Here is an 18,994-nt window from a genome sequence, read left to right as displayed (position 1 = left end):
TTCTTAAAAGAAATTCTATCTAGGTATTGATTTTACTTTCTATTTACCCCTCTTTGAAGAAACCCTCTCTATCCTTCTTTCCTTTTACTTTTCTCCTTTTTTCTTCTCCTCTTTTTCTCTTCCCCCTTTTTTTCTCTTCTATATCTTTTTCTTTTTTTAATTATTATTAAATAGATATGTGCTAGAATATTGGTTTCTTCCTTTCCCCTACCTGACCCCCACTTAAGGAATCTAGGAACTCACCAAAATATTTTTTTCTTTCTTTACCTTTACCCCTTTATTTTCTTTTTCTTTTTTACTTTCCTTTTAATTAAACTCAACAATAAATTATAGCATTAATTGAATTAAATCAATATATTTAATCTTTCTTTTTTCCTTTTACTGCTTCATTTTTCTATTAAGATACATAAGATCCAGATTAAAATATTTTTTTTAACATAAAATAATTAACAGTAAATTTTGGACTATGAAAGGTTCCCACAGGGCACAGAGTGTGACTTCAGTGACTACAATAACAACGCGAAAACAACCAACTACTCCCGCTCCAACTTCAACACCTAGGACTTCTCCAACTTCATCACCGTTACAACAAATGACCATACCCACAATGTTAGCTAAAGAGAAAGAAAAAGACAAGCCTACGATGGACCCTGGTCTTCAGATTATCCAAGAAGCATTAGCTGACATCAAGGCATTACAAACCGAGGCAAAAACTCAAAGCAACACAGACAAAGAGGAAATGAAAACCTACTTACAGGAACTGAGGCAAGAGATGAAGGAGATGAAAGACGAAATTAAAAAAGAAATTGCAGAACTTCGAACTGAATTAACTGAAGTAAAAGGAAATGTTGCCGAAATGGATGGAAATATAAAAGTTATTCAACAAAAATTACAAGACAGCGAAAAGAGAATACAAGTGACAGAAGGGAAAATTCAAGATGTGGGACAGAGAGTAGAAGAATATGAAGACCGTAACTACGCTGCCCGTAGAGACTTTGACATAGCAATAACCAATTTAGAACTTCACTCTGCTCAACATGGACTGAGGTTTCAAAACATCGAAGAAGAAAAAGACGAAGATCTTCCCGCAAAAATGGCAGAAGTTATGGGAGCCATTTTGCAGTTGGACCCAACAGACTTGGTAAAAGAGATCGACGAAGTCTACCGAGTTCAGACTGGATATGTTAGGCGCCACAACTTACCCAGAGAAGTCCACATCAAGTTCACAAGAAGAATTGTCAAAGATACGATATTGAGATATACAAAAAACGAGTCTTTCCAACGTAATGGAAAAGAAATTGCGATTCTGAAACAAGTTCCGAGGAGAGTCCGAGAGGCTAGAAGACAATATTATTTTCTTACAAGTATTTTAATCAGAAAGAGCATTCCTTTCAGATGGCTGATACCAGAAGGTTTGACCCTAACATGGCAATCAATGAGAGTGAAAATAGAAAGTGTAGAACAAGCACGATCTTTCCTTGCACGAAGTGGACTGGACAGTAATGCGCAAATTCAGATCCAATCTGGGCTTGGCGACGAAGTGAGGGGGGCCACAGGTGGTGGAGGGGAAGAAGTGTTGGTGGTAAGGCAGAAACAACTACAGATCTCACAAGACTTAATTTTAGATACCCGACTTCGAGAACCAAAAGAACCCAAAAGGTACTATAAATAAAGATGACACATGATCTGAAAATATTTTCAGTCAATGTAAATGGATTAAATAACCCAAGGAAGAGAAACCAAGTATTAACTAAACTTATGAAACAAAAAGCCCAGATAAGCATCCTACAAGAAGTTCATATCAAAAAATCAAAAAGAAGTCTCCTTAAGAATCCTAAATTGGGAAAATTATACACAAGTTTGGCAAACCAAAAGAAAAGAGGTGTAGCAATGTATATTGATGATTTAATTGAATCTAAAGAAATATATAATGATGGTGATGGAAGGATCTTGATAGTACAATTAGATTTAGAAATAAAACCTTTAACAATTGTCTCAATTTATGCACCAAATGATAATCAAAAACAATTCTATAAAGACCTACATGAAAAAATCAATGAGTTATCAATTGAAAATATGATAATAATAGGAGACTTTAATGCAATATCAGATGACCAAATGGATTATAATGGGAAAAGAAAAGAAAAGAAAAAAAAGGTAATATTACCGGCATCATTTTGGAAAATGAGAACAGAATTGGCATTAAAAGACGTATGGCGAGAACAGCATTTAAAAGATAAACAGTATACTTTTTATTCCAATCCACATAAGACTTGGTCTAGAATTGATATGGCATGGGCTCCTACTCAAATAATGGAACAAATAAGTGAAATAGAAATAGAAACAAATACTTGGGCCGATCATAACCCTCTATCCATATATTGGAAAGGTAAAAGGATAATAAAGAATTGGTCAATGAATAGAATTATAATAAAAGATCCTGAATATAAGAAATGGGTAGAGAAGGAGTTAAAGATTTTCTTAAAAATAAATAAAAATGCAGATACTACCCCTCCAAATCTATGGGACACAACCAAAGCATATATACGTGGATTAACAATAGCATTCACAGCAAAAAAGAATAAAGAAAAGAAAGAATACCAAGAAACATTAGTAGAAGAATTAAGAAAATTAGAAATTTTAATGCAAAAAGAGGATAAGGACGACAAATTAAAAAATCAGAGAGAATTAATAAGACATAAATTGAGATTAATAGAACAAGAATCAATTGCAGAAAAGATAAAAAGAGCAAAACAAGATTATTTTGAATATGCAAATAAACCTGGAAGATGGCTGGCATACAAACTTAGAAAAGAGAGAGAAAATAAAATTATAAAAAATCTGATGGATTCAAAAGGTACTATAAAACATAGAATAGAAGACAAAAAGGAAATAGCTTCGGAATTCTATAAACAATTATATAAGAAAGAAGAGATAAGCGAGGATTTAATTTTTAAATATTTGGAACAAATAAAACTTCCAGTTTTAACAGAAGCCCAACAGCAAAGATTAAATAGACCCGTTACAGATATAGAATTAAAACAATCTATAAAGAATCAAAAAAATAATAAAGCGACCGGTCCAGACGCAATACCAGCTGAATTTTACAAACTAGATTTAGAAATATTCTTTTCCAACATGCTTGAGATATATAATCAAATATTGACAACAGGTAAATTACAAAAAACCTGGTCAGAAACTTTAATAACCTTAATACATAAGGCGGATACCAAGAAAGAAAAAATTGAAAATTATAGATCTATCTCATTGTTGAACGTAGACTATAAAATTTTTATATCAATATTTGCCAATAGACTTAAAAGTATTATAAACAACATGATACACAGTGACCAAAATGGGTTTTTACCAGGAAGACAAATTAAAAATAATTTAAGAATAATTGTTAACACTTTGGAATACTACGAACAACACCCTGAAAAGCAAATGGCACTTGTATTTTGAGATGCTCAAAAAGCATTTGACAACGTGGACTGGAATTTTATGAAAATACAATTAAATAAGATGGAAGTAGGAACAAAGATTTTTAACATAATAGACGCTATATATTCTGAACAAACTGCTAAAATTATAATAAATAGTGAACAAACAGAAAAAGTAGTTATACAAAGAGGAGTAAGACAAGGTTGCCCAATATCACCATTGTTGTTTATTTTGACTTTAGAAGTATTGCTGATAAAAATAAGAGCAGATCAGAAAATAAAAGGATTGAAAATCAGAAAAGAAGTTTATAAAACACAAGCATTTGCAGATGACGTAGTCTTTATTTTAGATGACCCAATAGAATCTATCCTAAATTTAATAAATGTGATTGAAGAATATGGGAAAGTCGCAGGATTGAAAATAAATAAGGAAAAGACACAGATACTAACAAAAAATATGACTGAAATACAGAGAAAACACTTAGGAGACTTATCAAACATGAAGATCACGAAAAAAGTGAAATACTTAGGGATATGGATGACCTCCAAAGCCCTATCTTTAAAAAACGACAATTACTTAAAATTATTAAGTCAGATTAAAAAAGATTTAGAAATATGGAGTAATTTACAATTATCATTCGTAGGAAGAATCTCCACAGTTAAAATGAATATCCTTCCAAAAATACTATTCCTTTTTCAAGTGATTCCGATAAATCCAGGAGCGAAATTCTTTGCCGAATTGAATAAGATAATAAGAAAATTTATTTGGCAAGGTAAAAAATCAAGAATAAAACAAAATTCATTAGAAGACCGTAAGGAGGGGAGATCTACGCATGCGTCGCCAGGATTGACGCACCAAGGGAAAGCTCTCCCACATGAAGAAAAAGAAATAAAAGTTAACCCTTAACTACCCTCTCTAGCTTACTAAAAGTGGACTGAGAGGAGAGTGAACTGGATAAACTGTCGAAAAACTTCACCAGAAGGAGTTAAAAGTTGAAGTAAATAACTCTTTTAGACGCGGTCGGGTGAAGAAGTAAGAACAAAGCGAAGATGGCGTCTGCTGTGGAGCTGGAGGAGAAGATGGACTCGTTGCTTAAAGGTTTTGCTGACATGGGCAAATTGCTCCAAGAGATGAAAAAAGATTTATCGGCACTGGGAACCGGAATGGCGGAACTGAAACAACAAACAAAAACTCAAGACCAAAGGATTGGAAAACTGGAAGCGGGGAAATCTCGCCAGGAAATTCGTATCATTAATCTTGAAGATAGACAGCGCCGTGCCAACATACGCTTGAGAGGCTTCCCCAAAGATTTTGGGGGGAGTAAACAACTTATTCAAGAAATCCTCCACTGGTTCATTGAGAACAAAGTTACATGTGAGTTGCAAGAATTTGAAAGAGCGCATTGGGCTTTTGGTCCTCGCAGGGGTGATTCAAAAGACATTGTTATCAGATTTCTTTCAGAAAGAAGAGCTGCAGAGATTTTTAAAGAACTCAAACAGATTTTAAACTTACGCTACAAAGCCTTTCCAATACGTGTTTTAAAAGATTTATCTGCCGAGACTCTCAAGATGAGAAACCAGATGAGAGAGATCTCTTCTCAGCTGTATAAAAATGGGATAAAATTTTCTTGGAGATATCCTGCCACCATTATTGTGTTTAAAGATGCTAAATTTTTCCAGGCAAAGTCATTAGAAGAAGGAAGGAAGCTGCTTTTACAATTGGGATTAAATCCAGAGGAAGCAATGCAGACCCAGGCATCGATCGACCAGCCAGATGCAGCAGAACAGTTTCGCGAGTCAGAACAAACCAAGGAGGAGAAGATTGCCGAACTTCAAAGAGAATTGGCCTCACTGCAATCGGAGAAGCGTGATCAGCCTCGTGTGACCAGACAGAAGAAAAAATAATAAACTGAACTGAGTTGTCGTGCTAATATGGTATTAAGTTTTTCAACTAATTAACTTTTTTTTTATACTTTTGTACTTCTTGTTGGGGGTTCACGCTAGTTAATAAAGGGAGAGGAGGGAAGGAGGGGGGAATCTTTTATTGTTTTGTAAAATGGGGGAGAAGGGAGGGCTTTCAGAGGGAACGTAGATCTAAGAGTGCCTCTCAGTAACGGAAGGTTTTTTTTTCCGTTGCCTTCCCCTGTGGGAAGGTCAGGGGAGGGGCACAAGGGTGTGGATTCTTTGGGAAAATAAACAATTCTCCGGTAGGCTCTGTTTTGTTGAAAGAGGAAATGTATTTAGTTTATGTAAATGGGTGATCTAAGCCTTCTATCTCTCAATGTAAATGGTCTTTCATCACAGAAAAAGCGATGTAGAATCATGAAGCTAGCTAAAGACTGTAAGGCAGATATTTTATTCTTGTCGGAGACCCATAAGGGAAGGGAAAAAACAAATAAATTAGTAACAAATATTGAATGGGAAAGAATTTATCATTCGAAAGGAACGAATAAATCCAGAGGGGTGGCAATAATGGTTCATAGAAGAGTGGATTTTCAGTTAAGCAATATTAAGAGAGACAAGGATGGTAGAATGTTATTTATTAAGGGGAAAATAAGAAATAATCTAGTAACTTTAGCGGTTATTTATGCCCCTAACGTAAATGCAAAACAATTTATAATAAATGTAAAACGGAAATTAGATAATTTTGCGGAAGGTATAGTGGTTTTAGCAGGTGATTTTAATTTGGAACTAACAACAGGGAAGGGGGATAAGAAAAAGTTACATTTAAATAAAATTAATATGATGGACCTTCATCAAAATGTGGTTAAAAGAGACACTTTCTATTCTGCAAGACATAATAAATTTAGCTGTATAGATTACATGTTAATTAATAAAACAGATAAGGTTAAGTTGAAGAAAGCGGAAGTGAAAGCCATATGGCTATCAGATCATGCTCCTATGTTAGCTGTGTTAGAAATAGGGGTTTGTAACAAACAAAGAATTTGGAGGTATAACCCCATTGTCTCTGCAAATGAGGAGAGCAGAACTAAATTACAAAAGGAACTCAATGGATTTTTTAGTATTAATGCAACAGGCGAGGTTAAAGAAACAATAGTCTGGGATACACATAAAGCAGTGATGAGAGGTAATTGCATTAGTACGGAAGCTTTCCTTAGGAAATCCTGGAATGTTAAGAGGAATAATCTATTAAAAGAGATAGAATTAATCCAAGAAACTTTAAAAATTACAAGAAATAGAGAATGGAATTTATTACTATCATTTAAGAAAAAGCAATTGCAATTACTTGATGAGGAAAATTGGAATAAAATGAAGATGATTATGAAACATAGAATTAGAAGCTGGAATAAGAAATCTATGAAGCAAATGGTACATTATTTAAAAAAAAGAAAAGAGAAATCTTTTATCTCTGCTTTAAAAGATAAGGATGGTCTAATAAAACGTAATACTGTAGAAATGGAAAAAATAATGAGAGACTTTTATGGGGAATTATATAAAAAAGAGTATGTTGTTTCACAAACTTCAGAGGTTAAAAAGCAATTAAAGAAAGAGGACAGTCAAATGTTAAATGCAAAAATTACAAGTGAGGAGATATCTAGAGTTATTAAGGGATTGAAACCTGCTAAAGCTCCTGGTCCAGATGGTTTTACAGCTGAATATTATAAAGTGTATATGAACGAATTATTACCGTATATGGAGAAATTGTTTAATAATGTAATGGAAACTTTTGAAACTCCACAGACGTGGAAAATGTCAGAAATTATAACAGTCCCCAAACCAGATCGCGATTTAATGGATCCTAGTTCCTATCGCCCTATTAGCTTGTTAAATCAGGACTACAAAATATTTATGAAAATATTGGCAAATAGGGTGGAGAATATATTACCAAAAATAATTGGAGAAGATCAATATGGATTTGTGAAAGGAAGGAAAATCTTTGAACCAATAAGAAACGTGATTAATGTTCTACATCATGCTACCAGTACCAAAAGGAAATTAAGCATTTTAAAATTAGATGTTTATAAGGCCTTTGATAAAGTTAATCATGAATACCTATTTCAACTATGTAAAGATTTAAATATGGGAAATAAATTTTGTAAAGTTATAGAAACAATATATAAGGATAATGTAGCTCAAATTAGAGTAAATGGCAATAGAACAGAAATGATTAAAATTCAAAATGGAACTAAACAGGGATGCCCATTATCCCCAATGCTATTTGCATTAGCAATTGAGACCTTAGCAAATAAAATTAGAAATGATAAGGAATGGAGAGGCTATCAAATAGGGGAACTTGAATTGAAATTAAACTTATTTGCAGATGATGCTATAGTAATGTCTGAAACCCCAATTGAAATGATGAAAAAAATAATGATATTACTTCAAGAATTTAAAGATCAATCTGGGCTTAAGGTTAATATAGAAAAGTCAGAGATAATATGCTTAAATACTGGCCCTAAAGAGCAAATTGAAATTCAAAAAATTTCAGGATTGAAACTAGGTTGTAAAAAAATGAAATATTTGGGAATTTGGTTATTTAAAAATCCATCCAAAATAACAACGGCCAATTATAATTTAATATGGAAAAAAATCCAGAAGCAGATCAAAAATTGGAAGGGAAAAAATTTAGGAAGAATGGCTAAGATAAGGGCCCTTAAGATGATGATAATACCAAAGATGATGTATTTGTTTCAAGTTTTACCGGGCAGTTTTCCTGAGGCAAAATTAAGAGAATGGGATAATAGACTAAACTTTTGGATTGAAGGAGAGAAAAAATCTAGAATAAGGAAGCATTGGCAGTATGCACAAGAAAAAGAAGGAGGTTGGGGAAGCCCATCTCTAGTAATATATAGAAATGCATTTCAAATTGAAAGGTTAATCGAGCTACAGCTATGGGGGGAAAAGAAATGGGTAGAACTAGAAAGAGAAATTAATAATATAAATAATAAAGAATTATTATTTAAAAATTGGAATAGAATTGAAATCAGTACCCTAAGTGATTCTTTTAAAGCATGTTTAGAAATATGGCTTAAATGGCAGAGGACAAGTGGAATAAAGTTATCCAAGCTATCAACGTTGCATGCACTGAATATAGGGGATGAGGCTAATTTAATTAGAATCATTAAAATATTAAATAGTAAAGGGGTAATGAGAATGGAACAGCTATATGAGAAAGATGGAAGAGTTAGTAGAACTAGATTGGAATGGCTGATCGGTAAACAGCAATGGTTGCAGATTAATGCAATATGTACATGTTTAAATAAAAGTGAGAATAAAGAAGCCTTCTTACGAGAAGAAAATAACTTGGAAAAAATAATAAGGGTAAAGATAAATGAAAGTAAAGGACAAGCCAGTAACATATATAGAATGCTATTGCAGAGGCAAGAAGAGGTAGTTAAAAGTTTAACAAGATGTTGGCAGGATGACTTACAAATAGACGAAAGAGAAATGGAAGAAATAATAGTAAACATATATAAGATTAAAAACACGAGAGTTAAAGAGATGAGAAGAAAAATCTTACATAAGTGGTATTATACACCTGCACGACTTGCATACTACCAGGGGAAAGAGAAAGGTAAATGCTGGCATGGATGCCAGAAAAAAGGAATCTTTATGCATATGATCTGGGAATGTATAGAAATACAGAAATTCTGGAAGGTAGTCCAGAATGAAATTAATAAAATGTTAAATATTAATTGGATAATTACAAAAGAAACAGCAATCTTAATTAAATATAGGGAACTAGGAGAATCTAAAGAAATTAAAACTGTAGCATTGGAAAGTGCTCAAGCGGTGATAGTATTAGGATGGAAAGACTCTACAAAATGGACACTACAGAATTGGTATTGGTACATGGTGGATTACATACACTTTGAAATTATGGAAATAAGATTAAATAATTTTGATGAGAATAAACTAGAGAAGCTGATGGTGCGATGGAACAAGGTAAAAGATTATATGTTAAGTAGAATCTGTGATGTAAATACGAAAAATAAACTACAATCACTCTTTTAGTAAAAAAAAAAGCGTTCAAGATAGAGCCAAGGACCAATAGATAGACAAATAATTCAAAAGTCTTTGAATCCTTCCATAGGGGTGGTGGGGGTGATGGGGGGTGTGTGTTGTTTGGTGATGGGCACATGCACTGTGCACTGTTATACGTTTGTTTTTTGTAAACTTATAAAATCAATAAAATGTATTAAAAAAAAAAAAAAGAAGACCGTAAGGAGAGAGGGGGCCTGGGGCTTCCAAATTGGAAACTATATTATCATGCCACGGCTCTGACATGGATAAAAGAATGGCTTACACTAGAAAATCAAAGATTGCTTAACCTAGAAGGCCACGACTTGATGGTCGGGTGGCATGCATTTGTTTGGTATGATAAGTTAAGAACCCACTCATATTTTAAAAATAATGTTATTAGAAAGGCATTGATAGAAGTGTGGAATGAAATAAAGAAAAATCATTTTTTAGTAATGCCAGAATGGGTTTCACCCCTTGAAGCCATAGTACACCCAAATCTTAAAGGAAAAGGCAAGATTTGGAAATATAGTGATCTGTTAAATAATCAATTAAAATTAAGAACAAAACAAGAGTTATACGAGTTAGGTATAGACTTAGATTGGTGGCATTATATGCAGATTAGTTCTAGATATCAAATAGACGTAAAGACTTACATTTTTAAAAAAGAAAATAATGTACTGGGCAAATTATTATTCCAAAATCAAACAAAGACAATTGGAAATGTTTATAAATATTTACTAAATCATAGAACGATAGGTTGGATATTGAAAGATAATATGATCAGTTGGTGCAAAAATTTTGGCAAAGAGATTGATTTAGATACTTGGGAAAAGATATGGACCTATAATTGGAAAATAACAAAATCAATCTCTTTCAAAGAAAATCAAATTAAGATGTTTTATAGATGGCACCTTCCACCATATAGAATCTCTAAAATGTTTCCTTCGGTATAGCCCATTTGTTGGAAATGCAAAAAAGAAGTTGGTACATATTACCATACATGGTGGACCTGTCCGGAGACAAAAATATTTTGGAATAAAGTAGAGAATTGGATAAATGAAATAACAAAGGAGAAGATTAAAAAATCTCCTGAATTTTTTTATTGGGTATTTCAAATATAAAGTATAAAAAAGATATTTACTATTTAATAATACATATATTGACTGCGGCACGAATAACATTCGCGCAGAAATGGAAAGAAAAGACGATACCGAAAGACTCTGAGGTGTTTAAAAAAATTATAGAGTGTGCAGAACTAGATATGATGACTAAAAGGTTGAACAATCAAACTGAAACAGAATTTTATAAAATTTGGGATAAAGTATATGATTGGTGGAATGTTAAAAATAGTATTAAAAATTAAACATATAAGAATAAATGATTACTTAAAAATTATAAGATAGAATTATATAGTTTATATAGTTCATATTATAACTAATTCAGAAGTGTTTGTATTATTATTTTTTTTATTTTTCTTGCATTACTAATAATTTGCTTATTGTTTTTTGATATATATATATATACATATAAGTATATTATTATTATTTTTTGTACAAAAAAAATATATAGAGAGAAACTCAATCAATAATCTTAATTTTAAAAATCTATAATTAAATTTAATGATAAAGTAATTTTCAAGTGTGGTTTTTCTGCTTAGATCTTGTAACAGTTAGAGTTTTTTATATTTTGTATTAGTTAGACTTCTAAGATAAGCGGAGCAATAGTAGCTCCTTAAATGTTTAATGTTGTATGTCTTTGTTCGTTTTACTTTGAAAATAATAAAAAATATTTTTTTAAAAAATAAAAATTGTTCTTTGTAATATTTCTTTTTCTCGCAGCACTATGAAAAGGTGTTCTTTTATTTAACCAGGTGTAAAAATCTTCCCAAATTTGGTAATATTTTGGGTTTTTTCTTTTTCTTTTAGTTCCATTGTTAGTTTATCTGCTTCAGCACAGTCCAACATTTTTTTTATTAAATTCCGTTCATTTGGCATATTTTCATTTTTCCAAAATTGTGCTATGGCTATTCTCATTGATGTTATTAAATGTTGTATCAAATAGTAGTGTTCCTTATTCATCTGGTTTTCAATAATACCAAGCAAAAATATTTCTGGTTTCATTTCTAATTCAATCTTAATTATTTCTTTTATCCACTTTTGGAGTTTGTGCCAAATTTCTTTAACTTGTCTACAGGTCCACCACATCTGAAAATATGAGCCCTGTTTCTCACCACATTTCCAACAATTGGGTTTGAGATAGGTGTACATTTTGGCTAGCCTTGCAGGAGGCATATTCCACCTATAAAACATTTTAATTGCATTTTCTTTATATGCGGTAGATTTTGTAATTTTGTAACCTCACCTACAAAAAGATATTGACAAAATTGAACGGGTCCAAAGACGGGCTACAAGAATGGTGGAAGGTCTTAAGCATAAAACATATCAGGAAAGACTTAATGAACTCAATCTGTATAGTCTGGAGGACAGAAGGAAAAGGGGGGACATGATCGAAACATTTAAATATGTTAAAGGGTTAAATAAGGTCCAGGAGGGAAGTGTTTTTAATAGGAAAGTGAACACAAGAACAAGGGGACACAATCTGAAGTTAGTTGGGGGAAAGATCAAAAGCAACATGAGAAAATATTATTTTACTGAAAGAGTAGTAGATCCTTGGAACAAACTTCCAGCAGATGCGGTAGATAAATCCACAGTAACTGAATTTAAACATGCCTGGGATAAACATATATCCATCCTAAGATAAAATACAGAAAATAGTATAAGGGCAGACTAGATGGACCATGAGGTCTTTTTCTGCCGTCAGACTTCTATGTTTCTATGTAATTTGTATGCCATGTTTTTCCCCATTGATCCAATTGTATTGTATGACCTATATTTTTTGCCCAAGCAATCATGTTCCCTTTTACAATTTCTTCAACGTTTTGGTGTTCTAGAAGTATTTTATAAATGTTCGTAATTGATTTTTTATTCAGTTCTAATAAAATTTTATCTAGTGGAGTATCATTTTTCTGTATTCCATATTTCCCAATGTCCACACGAAATCTAGACCACCAATCCACTTTAATTCCTTCTTCTCTTAACTGTGTTCGTGGTTTTAAATTTGAGACTTTATCCAATAACTGTGAGTAGTTTAACAATTTTTGCCGACTTAAAGTGTTTGGATATATTATTGCTTCTATACTTGAGAACCATAATGGTATTTTAAAGTAATGTTGCTTCCTAATTAAGTTCCAAGTGTCTAATAGTGACTTTCTTATCAGGTGATGTTTGAAGTATAAGTGTGTGGTGGACAGAATGCCATCCGGAAAGAATATTATGTCCTTCCAAAGCAAGTAGTCTTGTGTTTTGAAGTAATATCCACTCTTTAACCCATGTTAGGACTGCCGCTCGGTAGTAGAGTTTAAAGTCAGGCAAGCCAAGTCCGCCTTGCTTGGGGTTATCTTGTATCCATTTAAGTCTAATTCTTGGCTTTTTCCTTGGCCATATAAATTTAGTTTCTGATAGACCATGGTGGACCAGGTCTGGTCACCAAATGTGGAAATGGATAATAGAATCATTCTCAATGCTTGATCTGTCTACAGTATTTCTCTTTTCTAATTTAGAAGGCACCCTTTGGCAGGTGTGGCATGAAGAGATGCCATGGAGGAGAGAGGAGGAGTGTCCCAGAGGGCAAGCAACTTTGCTGCTACCAATGCACCCCTTGTTCAGATGGGAGCATTTCTGATCAGACAGGTAGGACATCAAATATAGATCTTCCAGAATAAGTGAACCATTCCCTAAATCAAAATATTGATTTTTTTAAAAACATAATTGATACACTAGACAGGTTTCAAAGTTTCAGGGTAAAACATATGGACTTTCCATGTAGATCACTTTTTTTCTCTTTTCAGAATACTTGGTGCATAATTGTATATCCTTCTTCCTGTAACCAATTCTTTATAAATCACTTTGGATCAGTGAAAGATGGTATTCTCTCTCATGACATTCAGTGTGTCTTTTTATATTTTCCTCTGTTCTATTTTGGACATTCTCAGGAACATGAAAAGATAATGTATGAATGCCTAAAAGAACAATGTTTCTGGCAGATAAATGTAGCAGACTTTTTGTAGTTCTAGTATGAAGTGGGGAAGACCATCACTCTGTCATTGAAAGCCACGGTAGCCATGGAAATTCCCAGTGAATGGAAAGCACCTTTTTTCTATAGCAAACTGACCAGGCCAGCTTGAGATGAACAGATGCGTGTTGTTGGCAAATGTATCACTGGATCATTAATAATGAAGAAGGGTTGGTCTTTTTTGATCCACCATGAAATGCACAGTGGTTCATTCCATTATTTCCATTGGAAACTGGCCATAGGATAAAGGGTACAGCAAAGTCACCTCTGAAGGTGAAATAACATTCATGGCTGATGACTCTTAAATACTTACATAAAAACTCTTTATTTCAGATGCGGCTGAATGTGATCCTTGCCCACAAGGTAAATACCCCAACAAGGATAAGGTTCACTGCATTGCCAAGAAGCCCCACTTCCTTGCTTATGAAGACCCCCTGGGATATGCTTTATCCTCTTTAGCTCTTTTCTGTTCTCTGATCACAGTCGCTATCCTCATGATTTTCCATAAACATCATGACACACCGATTGTCAAGGCCAACAACCAAGATCTCAGCTACATCCTCCTTGTCTCTCTCCTCCTCTGCATCCTCTGCTCCTTCCTCTTCATTGGTCGACCTGGGAAGCTCACCTGTCTCTTTCGACAAACTGCCTTTGCCATGGTCTTTTCCATTGCAGTGTCTTCTGTGTTGGCAAAAACTGTCATGGTGGTTCTGGCCTTCATGGCCACCAAGCCAGGGAACAAGACAAGGAAACTCTTAGGAAAACCACTGACCATCTCCATTGTCTTAGGCTGTCCTCTGATCCAAGTGGTTTTGTGTGCCACCTGGCTGGGAACTTCTCCCCCATTTCTCAACATGGATTTCCACTCCTTGGTCAGAGAGACCATCATAGAATGTAAGGAAGGTTCAATTTTATTGTTTTATGCTATCCTTGCCTACCTTGGTTTTCTGGCTCTTATGAGTTTCACAGTGGCTTTTATGGCCAGGAAATTGCCTGACAGCTTTAATGAAGCCAAGTTCATTACTTTCAGCATGCTGGTCTTCTGCAGTGTTTGGATCACCTTCCTCCCCACCTACCTGAGCACTAAAGGGAAGTCAATGGTGGCTGTGGAGATCTTCTCCATCTTGGCCTCTGGGGCTGGTCTCTTGGTTTGCATCTTTTTCCCCAAATGCTTCATTATCCTTCTGAGGCCCAATCTGAATCGGAAAGAGAATATAATGAGGCAGAAGAGTTGCTGATGTATTGAGCACTGCAATTTTGGGATATTTTTGTATTTGATCTGATCTCTAAAATAAATCATGACATGCAAGAGAATGTTGTCCATTAAATAATTGTAAATAATGTGATTTGGTTAATAACAAAATATTTGTTAATCAGCAACAATGGTACCTTGTTCAACAGTTGTAACTGTGATAGGGATCTTGGAGTCCTAGTGGACAACCATTTAAATATAAGCCAGCAGTGTTCAGCAGCTGCAAAAATCCCCAACACAATCACTGTTCACTTTAAGGTGTGCGGCCGCGCAGCAGCGCACCCAAAAATACCCCCCGTGCACTGTTTTCCAATGCCGCGCAAGGAGTTGGAGGTGGGGAGCGACAAAAGTGCGGAGGCGCCGTGTGTGCTCCCCATCCCCCTGCCAGCCCAAAGGGGGGGCGGGGGCAGGGAGGCGCTGGCAGTAGACATAGGTTGAAGGAACGGGAGCTGCGGCCACCCCTGCCTCCCCATGGTGCCTCCGGCCCCTCGTGCCCCTGGCCTCTCGCTGCTGCCTCCTGCCCACCCAATCCGTCCCCTCTCCGGCTTTCTCCTCCTCCACTTCCTGCCTTGGGGCATGACTTCTCCTGCGGTGGTGGCTGCAGTGGCGGTAGCCACTGCGGCTTCTCCTTCTCCTCATCTGCGCTCCCAGCCAGGGGGCTGCGAGAGGGTTTTCTCCGCACACTTCGGGAATGCCTGCCCTGCCCTTCTCACAGCCCTTTTGCTGGGAGCACTTTTGGCCCAGGCTGCCAGCAAGGGGGCTGCAGTAGAGGCAGGGCAAGCATTCCTGAAGCGCTCAGAGAAAGCACTCTCGCAGCCCCCTCGCTGACAGAGAGAGAGAGAAAGAAAGAGAGAGCACCAGACAGAGTGAGATAGAAAGAAAGAGAGAGGAAGAGAGAAAGTAAGTGAGAAAAAGAGAGAGAGAGAAAGAGGGGGAGATAAATAGAGATAGCAAGAGAGAGAGAACAAGAGAGAGAAAGAAAGCAACAGATAGAAAGAAAACAAGAGAGAGAAAGAGAGAGAAAGAAAGAAAGAGAGAGAGAGAAAGAAAGAAAGAGAGAGAGAGAAAGAGTGAGTGAGAGAGAAAGCAATAGAGAGAGAGAGAAAACAAGAGAGAGAGAACAACAGAGAGAAAGAAAGAGAGAGAGCAACAGACAGAGCGAGATAGAGAGGGAGAGAGAAAGTGAGAAAAAGAAAGAGAGAAAGAGAGAGAAAGAAAGCAAGAGAGAGAGAGAAGGGGAAGGGAGAGAGAGAGGAAGAAAGCAAGAGAGAGAGAGAGAAGAGAGGAAGGAAGAAAGAGAGAGAGAAATGATAGAAAAAGGGGAGAAAAAAGAGAAATGAGAAAATGATTGAGGCAGAGAGTGAAAGGAAAGAGAGAGAAACAAAGAGAGAAATGACTCTTGATTTAAAGCATATGGTAAAAAGCAGACAAATAAAAAAACCCCAGCCTTCATGTGTTATTGGAAATGGACCAATTTTCTTAAAACTCAGACATTTCAAGGCAAATTAAGTTCCATTGGTTGATGGTTGATTCACTACCAGACTCTGTAGTATCATTCCCTAACCCCCAACACTTTACCCTTAGACTATCCCCGGCTGACCTCATCAAGTTCCTAAGAGGTCAGTAAGGGGTGTATCATGCAGAATGCAGCTACGAGAGCAGTCATGGGCTTTCCCAAAAATGCCCATGTTACACCAACACTCCGCAGTCTGCATTGGTTGCCAATCAATTTCTGGTCACAATTCAAAGTGTTGGTTATGACCTATAAAGCCCTTCATGGCATCGGACCAGAATATCTCCGAGACCGCCTTCTGCTGCATGAATCCCAGCGACCAATTAGGTCCCACAGAGTCGACCTTCTCCAGGTCCCGTCAACTAAACAATGTCGGTTGGCAGGCCCCAGGGGAAGAGCCTTCTCTGTGGCGGCCCTGACTCTCTGGAACCAGCTCCCCCCAGAGATTAGAACTGCCCCTACCCTCCTTGCCTTTCGTAAACTCCTCAAAACCCACCTTTGTTGTCAGGCATGGGGGAATTGAGATATCTCCCCCAGGCCTATATAATTTATGTATGGTATGTTTGTAGGTATGTCTGCTTAAAATGGGGTTTTCTTAACTACTTTAAATTTTAAATTGTAAATTATTAGATTTGTTATGAATTGTTTTATTATGTTGTGAGCTGCCCCGGGTCTATGGAAAGGGGCGGCATACAAATTAAATAAACAAACAAACAAACAAACAAACAAACAAACAAAAGTGCACCAGAGTGCCTACCATCCCCTGTCCTATTGTCTCTCCTATATCTCCTATATCTTCTCTTCTATACCTATATCTCTTTCTGCTATTCTCTCATAGTTATATTTCACTCCTTTATTTTCTCCTCTATTCCTCATTTAATACATTCTCCCTAATTATATCCTATATAACCCTCATTGTGTATTATTGTGCATTGGACAAAACAACAAACAAACAAATAAATAATTGTTCTCACTGTCAGAAAATTTCTTCTTATTTCCAGGTTGAATCTCTCCTTTATCAACTTCCATCCATTATTCCTTCTCTGGCCTTCAAGTGCTATCGAAAATAGCTTGATACCCTCCTCGCTGTGGCATCCCCTCAAATATTGGAACACTGCTATTATGTCTTCCCTGGTCCTTGTCTTCACTAGACTATCTAAGCCCATTTCCTGTAACCATTCTTCGTATGTTTTAGTTTCCAGTCCACTAATCATCTTGGTTGCTCCTTTCTGCACTTTTTCTAGTGTCTCAACACTTTTTTTCATAGTGGGGTGACCAAAACTGGATGGAGTGCTCTAGGTGTGGTCTAACTAAGGTTTTATAGAGTGGTATTAGTACTTCTCTGGATCTAGATTGTATCCCTCTGTTAATGCAGTTTAGGATTGTATTGACTTTTTTGATTGCTGTGTCACACTGCTGGTGACTGACTTTTGTACTAGTTACAAACACACACACACACACAAAGTATGTACAACATCATGCCAAACCAATCTCATATCCTTTTTCAACACCATAACCAAATAAGTAGACCAGCGCAACACGGTGGACCTTATATACTTAGACTTCAGCAAAGCTTTTGACAAAGTCGACCACCATCTCCTAATCAACAAATTAGAAAAAAGTGGAGTAGACTACAACACATGCAGATGGATCAATAGCTGGCTGACAAACCACACCCAAAGAGTTGTACTCAGCGGTTCCAAATCCACATGAAAGAATGTAGGCAGTGGGGTACCACAGGGTTCAGTCCTGGGCCCTGTGCTCTTCAACATTTTCATCAATGACTTGGACGAGGGAATAGAAGGGCAACTGATCAGATTCACAGACGACACCAAGCTGGCGGGGGTAGCCAATACCCTAGAAGACAGGCTCAAATTACAGAAAGACCTAGAAAGACTAACACAGTGGGCCCACACCAACAAAATCATGTTTAACATCGACAAGAGCAAAGTCCTTCACCTAGGCAGAAAAAACCCTGGACACACATACAACCTGGGGGAAACTCCTCTTAGCAGTAGCAACTGCGAAAGAGACCTCAGAGTCTTGGTGGACAATCAACTAAACATGAGCCAACAATGTGCAGCAGCAGCTAAAAAAGCCAACACAATCCTAAGCTGCATCAACAGGGGAATACACTCCAAGACCAGGGAAGTCTTAATGCCACTCTACTACGCCCTGGTCCGACCACACCTTGAGTACTTTATTCAGTTCTGGTCACCACACTTCAAAAGAGACATTGAAACTCTGGAGAAGGTGCAAAAAAGAGCAACCAAGATGATTAAGGGATTGGAAACCAAGACTTACGAAGAGAGACTGGGGGAACTGGGCATGGATAGCCTAGAGAAAAGGAGGGGCAGAGCAGACATGATAGCAGTCTACAAGTCTACGAGGGGATGTTACAGAGAGGAGGGGATCACTTTATTCTTCAGGGCACCAGAGAGCCAGATTAGGAACAATGGCTGGAAGATGACCAAGGAGAGATTCAACATGGAGATAAGGAGGAACTTCCTGACGGTCAGAGTGATCAACCAATGGAACAACCTACCAGCGGACGTTGTGAACTCCAACACTCTGGACATTTTTAAGAGAAGATTGAACTGCCACTTGACTGGTGTACTATAGGCTTCCTGCTTGGGCAGGGGGTTGAACTCAATGGCCCTCCTGGTCCCTTTC

General features: G+C 36.3%; 1 protein-coding gene across 1 annotated transcript; it reads left to right on the top strand.

The window, feature by feature from the left end:
* Nucleotides 1-643: 643 nt before the first annotated feature.
* LOC139158196 (vomeronasal type-2 receptor 26-like) lies at nt 644-14,794 on the top strand. Its single transcript, XM_070735614.1, has 3 exons — nt 644-765; nt 13,062-13,174; nt 13,890-14,794. Exons 1-3 carry the CDS (start codon nt 644-646, stop codon nt 14,792-14,794), a joined length of 1,140 nt encoding a protein of 379 aa, XP_070591715.1.
* Nucleotides 14,795-18,994: the final 4,200 nt, after the last annotated feature.

Source organism: Erythrolamprus reginae, chromosome 1, assembly GCF_031021105.1.
Source record: "Erythrolamprus reginae isolate rEryReg1 chromosome 1, rEryReg1.hap1, whole genome shotgun sequence".
Classification (NCBI taxonomy): domain Eukaryota; kingdom Metazoa; phylum Chordata; class Lepidosauria; order Squamata; family Dipsadidae; genus Erythrolamprus; species Erythrolamprus reginae.
The sequence above is the reverse complement of the archived record's forward strand: the minus strand, read 5'-3'. Positions and strand labels throughout refer to the sequence as shown.

Bases quoted from the DNA above. Each gene is read 5' to 3' on its own strand.
- LOC139158196 (XM_070735614.1), top strand. From the start codon at position 644: ATGGACCCTGGTCTTCAGATTATCCAAGAAGCATTAGCTGACATCAAG. The intron at 766-13,061 runs GCAAGAGATGAA...ACCCTTTGGCAG, and splicing joins ACCTACTTACAGGAACTGAG to GTGTGGCATGAAGAGATGCC. The intron at 13,175-13,889 runs GTAGGACATCAA...TCTTTATTTCAG, and splicing joins GAGCATTTCTGATCAGACAG to ATGCGGCTGAATGTGATCCT.